We start from the raw sequence: 14374 nt of genomic DNA, 5'->3' as shown, positions 1-14374 counted from the left end.
GGTAAGGGTCTACTTTCATTTTTTTGCATGTGGCTATCCAGTTTTCCCAACACCATTTGTTGAAGAGACTTTCTTTTCCCCATTGTATGTTCTTGGCTCTTTTGTCAAAGATTAGCTGTCCATAGATGTGTGGGTTTATTTCTGGGCTTTCGATTCTATTCCATTGATCTTTGTGTCTGTTTTTGTGCCAGTACCATGCTGTTTTGGTTACTATAGCTTTGTAGTATATTTTGAAATCAGGGAGTGTGATACCTCCAGCTTTGTTCTTTTTTCTCAGGATTCCTTTAGCTATTCGGGGTCTTTTGTTGTTCCATATAAATTTTAGGATTCTTTGTTCTATTTCTGTGAAAAATGTTGTTGGAACTTTGATAGGGATTGCATTGAATCTATAGATGGCTTTAGGAAGTATGGACATCTCAACTATGTTAATTCTTCCAATCCCAGAGCATGGAATATCTTTCCATTTCTTTGTGTCTTCTTCAATTTCTTTCAGAAATGTTTTATAGTTTTCGGTGTACAGATCTTTCACCTCTTTGGTTAAGTTTATTCCTAGGTATTTTATTCTTTTTCTTGCAATTGTAAATGGGATGGTATTCTTAATTTCTCTTTCTGCTACTTCGTTGTTAGTGTACAGAAATGCAACTGATTTTTGTATGTTGATTTTGTATCCTGCAACTTTACCATATTCGTTTATTACTTCTAAAAGTTTTCTGGTGGATTCTTTAGGGTTTTCTATATATAAAATCATGTCATCTGCAAATAGTGACAGTTTCACTTCTTCCTTTCCAATTTGGATCCCTTTTATTTCTTTCTCTTGCCTGATTGCTCTGGCTAGGACTTTCAATACTATGTTAAATAGGAGTGGTGACAGTGGGCATCCTTGTCTGGTTCCTGTTCTTAGAGGGATAGCTTTCAGTTTTTCACCATTGAGGATGATATTAGCTGTGGGTTTCTCATATATGGTCTTTATTATGTTGAGGTACTTTCCTTCTATACCCATTTTATTCAGAGTTTTTATCATAAATGGATGCTGTATCTTGTCAAATGCTTTCTCTGCATCTATTGAGATGATCATGTGATTTTTGTTCTTCATTTTATTAATGTGGTGTATTACGTTGATTGATTTGCGAATGTTAAACCATCCCTGCATCCCTGGAATAAATCCCACTTGATCATGGTGTATAATCTTTTTAACGTTTTGTTGTATGCGATTTGCTAGTATTTTGTTGAGGATTTTCACATCGATGTTCATCAGTGATATTGGCCTGTAATTTTCTTTTTTTGTGTTGTCCTTGTCTGGTTTTGGTATCAGGGTAATGTCAGCTTCGTAGAATGAGTTAGGGAGCTTCCCCCTCTCCTCAATTTTTTGGAAGAGTTTGAGAAGGATAGGTATTAAGTCTTCTTTGAATGTTTGGTAGAATTCACCAGGGAAGCCGTCTGGTCCTGGACTTTTATTTTTGGGGAGGTTTTTGATTACTGTTTCGATCTCCTTACTGGTGATTGGTCTATTCAAATTCTCTACTTCTTCTTGATCCAGTTTTGGAAGGTTGTATGATTCTAAGAATTTATCCATTTCTTCCAGATTGTCGAATTGGTTGGCATATAGCTTTTCATAGTATTGTCTTATAATCTTTTGTATTTCTGAGGTGTCTGTTGTAACCTCTCCTCTTTCATTTCTGATTTTACTTATTTGTGCCTTCTCTCTTTTTTTCTTGGTGAGTCTAGCTAAAGGTTTGTCAATTTTGTTGATCTTTTCAAAGAACCAGCTCTTGGTTTTATTAATTTTTTCTATTGTTTTTTTGGTCTCTATTTCATTAATTTCTGCTCTGATTTTTATTATTTCCCTTCTTCTACTGATTTTGGGCTTTGTTTGTTCTTCTTTTTCCAGTTCCTTTAGGTGCATTGTTAGATTGTTTATTTGAGATTTTTCTTTTTTGTTGAGATAGGCCTGTATCGCTATAAACTTCCTTCTTAGAACCGCTTTTGCTGTATCCCATAAATTCTGGCATGTCGTATTTTCATTTTCATTTGTCTCCAGGTATTTTTTGATTTCTTCTTTGATTTCTTCGTTAACCCAGTCGTTGTTCAGTAGCATTTTGTTTAATCTCCATGTATTTGTGGCTTTTCTGATTTTCTTCCTATAGTTGATTTCTAGTTTCATACCGTTGTGGTCAGAAAAGATGCTTGGCATTATTTCAATCTTCTTAAATTTATGGAGACTTGTTTTGTGGCCTAATATGTGATCAATCCTGGAGAATGTTCCACGTGCATTTGAAAAGAATGTGTATTCTTCGGTTTTTGGATGGAATGCTCTGTATATATCTACTAGGTCCATCTGTTCTAGTGTGTCGTTTAAGGCCAATGTTTCCTTATTGATCTTCTGTTTGGATGATCTATCCGTTGGTGTAAGTGGAGTGTTAAAGTCCCCTACTATTATTGTGTTACTGCCTATTTCTGTTTTTATGTCTGTTAATAATTGCTTTATATATTTAGGTGCACCTACATTGGGTGCGTAGATATTTACAAGTGTTATATCCTCTTGTTGGATTGTTCCCTTGATCATTATGTAATGCCCTTCTTTGTCTCTTTTTACAATTTTTGTTTTAAAGTCTATTTTGTCTGATATGAGTACTGCTACCCCAGCTTTCTTTTCATTGCCATTTGCGTGGAGTATCTTTTTCCATCCCTTGACTCTCAGTTTGTGAGTGTCTTTAGGTCTGAAGTGTGTCTCTTGTATGCAGCATGTATATGGGTCTTGTTTTTTTATCCAGTCAGCCACCCTTTTAATTGGAGCATTTAGTCCATTGACGTTTAAAGTAGCTATTGATAAGTATGTACTTACTGCCATTTTTTAACTTTTTTTTTTTTCCTCAGTGTTTTAGTAGTCCTTCTCTGTTCCTTACTTCTTCTATACAGAATTGATGGTCACTTTAGTTTGACCTCTGTCTGAAAGCTGTACTCTTTAACTCCCCTCCTCCCTCCTTTTATGTTTTTGATATCATATCTAACCTCTTTTTTGTGCATTTGTATCCATTACATTCTAATCATGGAAATAGATAATTTTTCCTATTTGTGGTCTTCTCTTTTCCCCTTAAATCAGTCCCTTTAACTTTTCTTGTAGCACTGGTTTCTTGGTGACAAACTCCTTTAATTTTTGCTTATCTGGGAAAATTTTGATCTCTCCTTCCATTTTGAATGATAACCTTGCTGGGTAGAGTATTCTTAGCTGTAAGTTTTTTCCTTTTAGCACTTTAAATATATCGTGCCATTCTCTTCTAGCCTGTAAGGTTTCTTCTGAGAAGTCAGCTGATAGCCTTATGGGGTTTCCTTTGTATGTAACTTGACATTCTCTTGCGGCTTTTAGGATTCTCTCTTTATCTTTAATTCTGGACATTTTGATTATGATGTGTCTTGGTGTGGGCCTCTTTGGGTTTATCTTGTTTGGGGCTCTCTGTGCTTCCTGTACCTGGATGTCTGTTTCCTTCCTTAGGTTAGGGAAGTTTTCATCTATTATTTCTTGAAATAGATTCTCTGCCCCCTTGTCTCACTCTTCTCCTTCCGGGACACCTATAACACGGATGTTAGTGCACTTGATGTTGTCCCAGAGGTCCCTTAGACTGTCCTCAGTCTTTTTAATTCTTTTCTCTTTTACCTGTTCACCTTGGGTAATTTCTTCTAGTCTTTCGTCCAGCTCACAGATCCGTTCTTCTGTATCCTCTACTCTGCTTTTGAGTCCCTCTAATGAATTTTTCATTTCCAGTATTGTATTCTTCATTTCTGATTGGTTCTTTTTTATATCTTCCATTTCTTTGTTGACATTCTCACTGAGTTCATCTATTCTTCTCCCCAGATCAGTGAGCATCCTTAACACTCTTAGTTTGAACTCTCTGTCGGGTAGGTTGTTCATTTCTGTTTCACTTAGTTCCTTTTCTGGGGTTTTGTCCTGTTCCCTTACTTGGAATGTATTCTTTTGCCTCCTCATTTTGCCTCTTTCCCTGTGCTTGTGTCTACGTATTAGGTGGGTCAGCTACGTCTCCTGCTCTTGGATAGGTGACCTTATGTAAGTGATGCCTTAGGAGGTTTCCAGTGTGCTTCCCTCAGTTCTCAATGTTCCAGGGGTGACCCCTATGTGGGCTACGTGTGTCCTTCTATTGTGGCCTGTTAGCTCTCCCTATAGGCGCCCAGGGAGGCTGAGTTATGCTCCTGGCCAGCTGTTGTAATGCTCAGCTGCTTGTAGTTATTGTGACCCCTTCAGTCTCTTTATCAGGTGTGGGGAGCCCAAGCACAGTTGGCTGTAAGTTCTAATACCACATTTGTGTTGCAGTATTTCTTTTAACTGAGTAGGCCCCCAGTGTGGCAGGTTGTTGGGCTCAGGGCCTTACAATTGCTGTAAGCCTCTAGCCTATTAGGTCTCTTGACAGCTCTCTGAGGATTGCAGCTGGGTGGGGCTGGCCTCAGGCACAGGAGCACCCAATTGTTTCAGGCTTTGGAAGGTGGGGCAAACCTCCTATGTGGGTCTTTGAGAAGCACAAGTCTTCTGCAGCTGAGAAGCCCTGTTGCCCACAGGTCCACACACACAGTCAACACAGTCCTGCCCGGTGTGAGCGCCCCGACCCCCAAGCGGACCCAGTCTCTCCACGGCAGGAGCCCCACACACTCCGCCACCACCCCACACTCTCCACCCGCTCCTTGTGCACACCCTGCCCCACTCAAGTCGGCTCAGTTGCCAGGCTGCAGAGAATCCAGTCACCAATCTATGCAGGCCCACACGTTGCCTGAGGGCTTGTTGTTGGGTGGGGCCAGTCTCTAGGGTGGGCTGCCTGCCCTGGCTGAGCTGGATTAAATCGGTGCTCTAGCGGGTGGAGCAGACCCTGGGCTAGCAGGCCTCAGGGAGAACTCCAATGGCGTCTGTGTCAGCACGCTCACACCAGGCCACAACAACGGCCGCCACCAATGTCCCAGTCCCTGGAGATGTCTCACCCCTCACCGAGATGCACTCAGGGCCTATTAGGTGAGCCTCTTTTCACCCCAGCACTGTGCACCTTTCTTTCTGGTGATTTTAGGATGCTTTCTGGAATGGGTGAGTTTGTGTGCGGGCCCGTTAAGAGCCAGTTTTAGTTTCTTTGTGAACCGCGTTTTCTGGGGGTGCTCCCCAATGCTTTAGTAGCAGGCACAGTCAGATATTATGCCGCTGGTGTCGATTGTGCTGGGTCCACAAAATGCCCACAGCGGGGGCGCTCCCGGCTCAGGGCCCCGCGCCTCCAGGGAGGCTGCGTACCTGTGAGCTGCTCCCGGCGGCCATGAAGCTGGCGGCTTGTGAAGGCGGCGTTTTTCCTCTTCGGAAGGGAGTCTCTGCCTCTTCTACCCCAGTTAGGATTGTCCGTTGTTGCAGGAGTTCCTCTCATCCAGTTTTCAGTTCTGTCTCAGGGGTAATTTTTCCACGAGTAGTTGTAAATTGGCTGTGTCCACGGGAGGAGGTGAGTTCAGAGTCTCAACAGCTTGTTCTTTGACAAGACCAATAAAGTTGGTAAACCTCTAGCCAGACTTATCAGGGAAGAAGAAATTGTCTTATCAGGTAAGACAATTTGCCAATACCAGGAAGGAGCAAGGTAATATCATGCAGATCCTATAGATATTAAAAGGGAAATAAGGTAGTGTCATGAAGAGTTTTAATGCAACAGACAGATTCTTTGAGAGACACAACTACCAAAGCTCACTGAAGAAATAGATAACCTAAATAGCTTCATATCTATTAAAGAAATTCAATCTGAAGTCAAAAACCTTCCCCCACCCATACAAACAAAACACTGCCACTAGGCCCAGATAACTTCACTGGTGAGTTCTACCAAACATATGACATTTACCAAATAGCACATCCAGAATTCTCTAGAAATTTCATTCAGAATTTTCTGAGGAGAGATGACTTCCCAACTCATTGTACAAGGACAATATTACCCAATACCAAAACTAGACAAAGATATTACAAGGAAAGAAAACTACAGACCAATAATCCTATGAACATAGATTCAAAAAACCTAAATAGAAATTTAGCTCAAATCCAACAATATATAAAAAGGATAGTATGTCATGACCAGGTGGGATTTATCTCAACAATGCAAGGTTGGGTTAATATTTAAAAAACAGTTAATTCCCCATATTAACAAACTAAGAAAATAACAGAGCATGAGAGCCTCAGTAGACACATTAAAAGAATTGGACAAAATTCAACATCCATCTCTGCTAAAAACTTTCTGTAAAGTAGGAAAAAAAAGTAAACTTTCTCACATTGGAAAGGGCATCAATGAAAAACCCGCAGCTAACATCACACTTAATGATGGAAGAGTGAGTGTTGTCCCCCAGACCAGGAGCAAAGCAAGAATGTCTGCTTTCACTGCTTCCATTCAGCATTGCACTGCAGGCTCAAGCCATTGCAACCAGGCAGAAAATAAGCAAATAATTAAGGAAGAAAGGAAAGAACAAAGGTAGAGAAGAGGGAAGGAAGGAGGGAGGGAGGGAGAGAAGGAAGGAAGGAGGCATGCATCCCAATTGGAGAAAAAGAAATAAAAGTATTTACAGACCATATTATGGTCTATGTTAGAAAACCCGATGGAATCTACAAAGCGGACTCTAATAAGTGAATTTGACAAGGTTATAGGATATAGCAGCATTACAAATACAGTTGTATTTCTAAGTATTAGCAGTGAACAATCAAACTAGTTTTTTTTTAAATATCATTTTCAAGAGCATCAAAAATGTTAAAAACTTAGGGATAAATTTGGCCAAAGATGTGCAAAATCACAAAACATTGCTGAGAGAATACAAAGACCTAAATAAATGGGTGAATATATCCTGTTTTGAAAACTCAATTTTGTTCAGATGCCTATGCTCCCCAAATTGAAGTATAAATTAAATGTAATCCCAATCAATATCCCTGTAGGCTTTTTGTAGAAATTGACAAGCTGTTTCTAAAATTCATATAGAAATGCAAAGACCCAGAATAGCCAAAACAACTTTGAAAAAGAAAAACCAAGTTGGTGGACTATCACCTTTTCATTTCAATACTTATAATAATGCCACAGTAATTAAGAAATTGGCGGCATTGTCATCAAGATAGACAAATAGATCAATGGAACACAACAGAGAGTCCAGAAATAGACCCACAAATATGGACAGCTGGTTTTTGGTGAAGGTACAGAGGCAATTCAGTGGAGAAAGGAAAGTTTTTTCAACAAATGGTGCTGCAACCATTGGATATTCTTATGCATAATAATTAATTTTGATCCATACCTTACACCCTGTAACTCAAAATTAATGATATATCTAAATGTGAAACCTAAAAGTATAAAACTTCTGGAAAAAAAAATAGGAGAAAATGGTTGTGACCTTGGCTTAGGCAAAAATTTCTTAGATTTGAAACCAAAAGCACAATCCATAAAAAGACAAATTGATAAATTAGATTTCATCAAAATTAAAACTTGCTGCTCCTCAAAGGAGTATGCTGTTAAAAGAATGAAAATACAAGCCACATACTACGACTATGTGTTGGCAAAGCATTTATCTGATGAAGGACATGTCTTCAGCATTCATAAAGGACTCTCAACCCAACCATAAGAAAACAACTTAATAAATAGCAAAAGATTTGAATAGACACTTCAACAAAGAAGATATACAGATGCAAATAAGCACATGAAAAGGTGTTCCACCTCATTGGTCATTATGGAGAAGCAAATTAAAACCACAATGAGACACCACTACATACCTGCTAAAATGGCTAAAATTGTATTTAAAAATGACGGTACAGAGTGTTGACAGATATGGTGCAACTGGAACTCTCAAAGTCTGTTGGTGGGAATGTAAGATGGTACAACCACTTTGAAAAACAGTTTGGCACATTCTTAAACAGTTAAACCTACAGCTGCCGTATGGTCCAGCCATTCCACTCCTAGATAAATGAAAGCCCAAGAAAAATGAAAGCCTCTGTGAATACAGACTTGTTCACAGCAGTTTTATTTGTAATTGCCCCAAACTGGAAACAGCCAAGTGTCGATCAATAGACGAATGAACAGTCAAATTGCAGTATATCTGTACAGAGAATTACTACTCAGCAATAAGAAGAACACTGATACATGCAACATCATAGATGAATTTCAGAATAATTATGCTGAGTGAAAGAAGCCAGACCAAAAATAAAGGACATCATGTATTGTTCCAGTTATATGAAATTCTAGAAAATGCATACTATTCCATAGTGATAGGATGTCAGTGGTTGCCTGGGGATGGGGGGAGGAGAGGGATTAAAAGGGGATGAGGGGGCCAGCCTGGCGGCATAGTAGTTAAATTCTCTAGTTCTGCGTCTGCAGCCTCAGGTTCACCGGTTCGGATCCTGGGCGTGGACCTACTCACTGCTCATCAAGCCATGCTGAGGCAGCATCCCACGTAGAAGAATTAGAAGAACCTACCACTCAAATATACAACTATATACTGGGGCTTTGGGGAGAAAAAAAAAAAGAGGAAGATTGGCAACAGATGTTAGCGCAGGGCCAATCTTCCTCAAAAAAAGATGAGGACCCTCTTGGGTGTGGTAGATATGTTCATTATCTTGATTCTAGTGGTAGTTTCATGGGTATATGCGTGTATCAAAACATATCAAATTATACACTTTACATAGGTGCAGTTTATCATATGTCAGTTAAGCTGTTAAAACAATAACAGTAAATATATATTTTTTGAAAATCCTTCCCCCTCCCAGGTACCCCAACCCCTGCAACTACCTAACTCTCCTCCTTTCACAGCGGCCTTCTAGATATGCTGCGCTCCTGTGCTCTGTTCCCTCCCCCATTCACACTCCTGCTCACCTCCTCCCACCTGTCCCCAGGGCTGCCCTTGCCAAGGTCAACAGCTGCCAGGTTCTGGACCCTTCTTTAGTCTACAGATTTCTGAAGGTCAGGACACGGGATCAACATGCTGTTAACAGTATACGCTAGTTGCATTTTCAAGTAACAGGCTCCATGTGGTTCTCTTCAACTTACACACTATTTTCCTTGTTTCTTAATTTCTTGGACACTCTGTAGAGAACTTGTGCTTTTTCAGATTAACAGTTAAAGCTGTAGTTTTGAAGTTAGTGGTCCCTCACCTCTAAAGATGTCTAGAGTTAGAAGAAAAACACATTGAGCCTATTATTGAAAATGTAACTAACATACTCTTTAAGAGTGTGTTCGTGTGTTTCCCACCTTTGGGGCCCTTGTGGATCCTTAGCAATGCCAGCTGCTGCTGCCCACACCCTCCTACTCGAGACGCTTCCCTCCCTGCCTGTCAGTAAGCATGCTCCTGATTTTCTCCTGCCCCCTGGCCACGTGTTCTGAGTCTCCGCTGGGCACCTCTTCCTCTGCCCAAGTGTGCACTGTGGCCCCTGGAGTTAGTCCTACAACTTCTTCTCTTCCACATCTGCTCACTCCCCGGGCAGGCCCTTCACCATCCGGACACCAATGCCCCCAGTTCTGTCTCCCTCCTGGGCCTGTCCTGTGCTTCCAACTCGTATCTTCAGTCCCCCCTTGACATTCATAGTGTCTCTTCCACAGGCTCAAATCAGCAGGTTCAGAACTGAGTCCTCTCCCTCAACAAGCCCCAGACCCCACTTCTCATTTCTCAGCTGGGTGTGGAGGCACCTGAAGCCAAGGGAGCCTGGTGGACCTGGGAGGTCAAGATAAAAGGCGTGTTGAGGCGTGTGGATCAGTGGTCTGAGGCCATGTTCTCTGCTCAGAGGGGTGGGGACTGCTGTTTACTAGTATTTAATCTGGGGCAAGTTACCCTCTCTGAAGGCAATACCCACAATGGTGATAATGCATCGCCTGTTTGCTGGAGCAGACGTTTTAATGAGACAAGACTTGTGTGGTGCTTGAAATGGTGCCTGACACGTAGGAAGCACACTGGAAAGAGTCCAGGTGATGGTGGTGGTTAGTGTTAAAGGAAATCTGCTTGTGTCCTTGGATATTCGCTTTGATAACACACCGAAAGAGTGGGACAGGGTGCCCCCCTTACAGCACTGTTCAATTCAGAATGCGTTGAGCTCAGTGAAACAACAGTGAGAAATCCAGTGTTCCTTTCACATGGTTTCACACGAATCTGTTGCTTTTCTTAAAAATACTGTTAACCTTTGCCTTTAGAGGCACTGAAATATTTCCTTCAAAATTCTACTAATCAAATTTTCTGGGGCTGGCCCCGTGGCTTAGCGGTTAAGTGCGCACGCTCTGCTGCTGGCGGCCCGGGTTCGGATCCCGGGCGCGCACCGACGCACCGCTTCTCCAGCCATGCTGAGGCCGCGTCCCACATACAGCAACTAGAAGGTTGTGCAACTATGATGTACAACTATCTACTGGGGCTTTGGGGGGGTGCGGGAAAGGAGGAGGATTGGCAATAGATGTTAGCTCAGAGCCGGTCTTCCTCAGCAAAAAGAGGAGGACTAGCATGGATGTTAGCTCAGGGCTGATCTTCCTCACAAAAAAAAAAAAAAAATTGCTGCAGTTGGGCTATCACAGACAGGTGCAGGCCTGAACTAAGAGTGGAAGTTTGAGCTTTCGCATCAAAAGGAATAGGAATTGTGTCTGCAATCGCTCATTCATGCAACAAACACTTACTCCAGCCGCACTCACTAAGCTCTATGCCCAGGGGATGTAGTGGTGGGTCTGTTGTGGCTCCTGCCTCAAGAGCCCCCCTCCAGCAGTGAGAGAGACAAACCTGTTGGGATACCGTAGCAGGTTGGGGTAACCGACAGCACAGGGGGTGGTTGGACCTGCCCCACCAAGGGTGAGGAGCCCAAGAGCCTTTCCCCAGAGATGATATGAATGCTTGTCCTTGAAGGCGTCGTAGTTTTCCGGCAGGAAAGGGGCATCCCTCACAGAGGAACACCACAGGCAGAGCCTGGCCCGGCAAAGGGAAAGACCCTGGGAAATTCAGAGAAACCACAAGGGAGTTCAGGGATGGCTGGGGCCTTGGGCAGCTGACAGCTCTGGGAGAATGGCAGGGACCTGCAGATATATCATAGACTCTCCGATGGTTTCATACTTTCTTTTCTGAAAGCAATAGTATGTCACTGAAAGTGTTTAAGCATATTTGTGTTTCAGAAAGTTTTCTGGGACTATAAATAGGATGGGTACCGATGTAAAGTCTCATGGTGTTGGGAGAGCAATATTGCAAGGATGGCTTTGCACATCGCTCCTTAGCACCCAGATGTCTGCACTGTGGCTGATCAACGTTCCCTGAGCACCCGTGGTTCTCTCTTCACTGCAGGTGCCGTTGCTCGTGTGAATCACTAACAAGATCAGATTGTGGCAGAAACCCACCTGTAAGACGTCCACAATCACCACTCAAGGACTCCATTGTGGCAAGGGGCGTCAGGATTTGGTGTACTTTCTTGTCTACAGGCCAAAACTCGCACAGTTCATTTTCAGTCCTGTATAATGGTTCAGAGGGAGGGGGAAGTGCTGCTCTGCTGCATGGCTTGTGTGCCAAGGATATGTATTTGCCTCTGAATATTTAAAGTTGCCAATAACTATTCTTGTTGGCAGGTTAGTGGGAATATAAGCGTTGGAGCCCAACACTACACTGAATGATACTGATGGGCGACGTGGAAAGAACCATGTCTTAGACCGATTTTGGACCTTTGAGATTTTTACCACATATAGGTGGTTAAAACCATTTAGTTGTTTAAAATCTTTTGAGTTCTAGGAAAAATATATAAATCAATGGAAACAATCTGAATGCAATGCTCTACATGATGCTCCATGTTTTGTAGTAAGAAAAAAAGACGCAGGAGGCTTTTTCAAATGTGACTTTGTTGAGTAATGAAACTATTGGATTTTTATTCCTCAGAAATTTGGGGTTGAAACCTCATTTGGGTAGCAGACCATGATCTGACCAATTAAGCTTTTAAAAATCAACTATTATCACCCAGAATAACAATCATACTTGATGTGTGGACAGGACATTTCTGAGTTTTCCAATAGGTAGCAGTGGCTGAGATCAGAATGACATTGGAGTGGGTGATCAGTGCCCCACTTGGACACTGTCCTCAGCGGGCTGTGAAGTAGCATGGGCCTCCCCCAGGAGGGCTGTGTATGGAGCCCGGTAACATCCTTGGAGATCCTTCCTGCACAGGGCCAGGAGCAGAAATGTTGGGTGTCTGCATGTCGCCAAGATCAGATCAAAATTGTGCAAATATTTCATGATTTGTGTTCGGTTTTCACATTCTTGCCTAACAGATCATGGCTCCTCTTGTCTCATGTGGCAGTCTCTCGTGGCACACGGTTTTCAGCCACCAGTATTTGTAGTGAAGTTTGACTACAGCAGGAGTTTTTCAATCCATCTCTAAAATGTTTTGTTATATTGAAAAAAGCTCTCTAAGAGATCAGTAGAAATAAAGAGGAGTTCATGAAATAAAATCTCTGTCTTAATAAAACAACAGCTATGGTGAGATCATTCAGGCGCTAGGTAGAATTGAACCTTCGCTCCGTGTTGTCTGATGAAGGTCGCTCCCCTTCCCGGTGCGGCAAGAGCACCCAGCCAATCGCTCTTAAACCACACTGTCTCTACGATTTGTCTTTGAGTGCCACAAATAAAATAAAATGAAAGTGTCCCCATTGTGTGAATCTCATGACTTAATACCACAGTCTGTTTGGATCCCCTAACCCCAAAATAGAAAGGGGAGGTTCATGTATTCCATCAGTTAATATTTAGAGCTGCCTTCTCACTCCTCTAGGCACTGGGTTATAGCAGATAACAAAACAGACAGGAATCCCTGCCCATGTGGAGTTTACATTACAGTGGAGGAGACACCATAAACAAAACAAGGAACCAGAATGGTGAGTGTATTTTGATGCTGAAAAGTACTTAGGAGAAAATCAAGGAAAAGGATGAAGAGTAAATAGGGTGATGAAGAAAAGCCTCTTGATGCAGTGACATTTGAGTAAAAACCTGAAGGAAATGAGAGAGCAAAGCATGAGTGGACACATAACTGGCCAAGAGAAGAGCGAGTGCCAAGGCCCTGGGGCAGGTTGGCCTGGAGTGTTGGAGGAACAAGGAGGAGGCTCCTGTAGAGGAATGGGTGGTCATGCAAAAATGTACAGTTTCCCCAGCCTCTGGCCCCCGATCTTCACACACAACTTGGTGCCCCCATTTCCCAGACCAGCCCTGCTCCCCAGACAGACCAAGAGAGTGGCAGACATGAGAGACCCAGAAGCGAGCCTCAAGGATGAGAAGGGTTGTCCAGTTGAGTGCACCTTCACCCCTGGTTCCTCTTCCTCAGAAGGGAAGGGATCGTGTTTATGCTAAATTTATTCTTTGTTGACATTACATTATGTTTTACATCACAAGCCATGCTGAAGCCTTGGGTTGAGACGTAGAGTGGGGACTCGTGCCGCCTGCTGCGTCTGGCTTTACTCTTTTTGCAGGGTTTTCATAGGTGTCCTTGGTTGCTCTAGGTAAACCTGAGTGGTCATGAGGCACCATTTTCCAGAGAAGGAAACTGAAGTCCAAGAAGATTAAGCAACTGATGAATCACTGTAATCACATTGTTCTCGTTCTTAAAACATCCCTTCTGTGCTCCCTCTTCCTACAAAATCAAATCTAAGACCTTAGCCTATTAGATTCTTAGTGGCCTAGGTCCCCCAACCTGTTTCCCATGTCTATATGGACCACCACCCAGTTGTTGAATGCACGCCAAAAGCACCTGGCTCTCCCCTTATTCCTTGCACATTTCCTCTGCCAGAAATGTGCAGCATCCACCTCTGCTCACGCCGTCGACTGGCACATCCACCCCATCCTCGAGACTCCGCCCCTGCATGTGCATCCTCGTGGTCAGGCCGTCCTCACCACTCCCCTGCAAGCTCGCTTCTCTCTGCTCTCCCTCACAGACATACTCCTCTGGTCTGCCTCACGCATTTCTGACCATAGCAAGTGGCCTTAGGGCAGGAAGCAGATCTGAATGAACTCTCTGGGCCCAGAACATATTAATACTTATTATTGGTGTCCCCTCTTTCTCCCAACGTGTCCCAGTTTAGACAATACATTCCGTGGTCTCCTTCACTGTCTGGTCCAGATGAGGTATTCAGTAAATGCTCAATGAAAGAAGGAGTGTCGTGGGAGGCTGGGTTGGAGCCCAGCTGTCCTGTGTCTCGTCTGGAATTTTTCACATTCTTTCTCTGCCTCCATTTTACACATAATACCCAGGAGTGAGCCCATATAGATCCTTCCAGGCCTCCCACCAGGCTGATGTCCAGAGTGAAGGCTGTCCAGAATCTTCCCGGATGGATCTAGCTCCTGAACCCTGCTCATCACATAAACCATGAACTTGTTCATAACTGGTACGTCGGCCTAGAGG

The 14374-nt window shown here is 42.9% G+C and overlaps 1 protein-coding gene across 6 annotated transcripts in view; it reads left to right on the top strand.

Annotated features, from left to right (window-relative positions):
• COBL (cordon-bleu WH2 repeat protein) overlaps nucleotides 1-12631 on the top strand; it is a 286849-nt gene extending 274218 nt beyond the window's left edge. For all 6 annotated transcript variants that reach the window (XM_087433415.1, XM_087433307.1, XM_087433242.1 and 3 more), the window contains one exon: nucleotides 11287-12631. In XM_087433415.1, coding sequence (XP_087289541.1) covers nucleotides 11287-11304 — 18 coding nt within the window. In that variant the 3' untranslated portion in view covers nucleotides 11305-12631. The remainder of the gene's footprint in view (nucleotides 1-11286) is intronic.
• Nucleotides 12632-14374: the final 1743 nt, after the last annotated feature.

Source organism: Ceratotherium simum, chromosome 1, assembly GCF_057802395.1.
Source record: "Ceratotherium simum simum isolate JZ-2026a chromosome 1, ASM5780239v1, whole genome shotgun sequence".
NCBI classification, from domain to species: Eukaryota; Metazoa; Chordata; class Mammalia; order Perissodactyla; family Rhinocerotidae; genus Ceratotherium; species Ceratotherium simum.
This window is presented reverse-complemented; position numbering and strand designations above follow the sequence as displayed.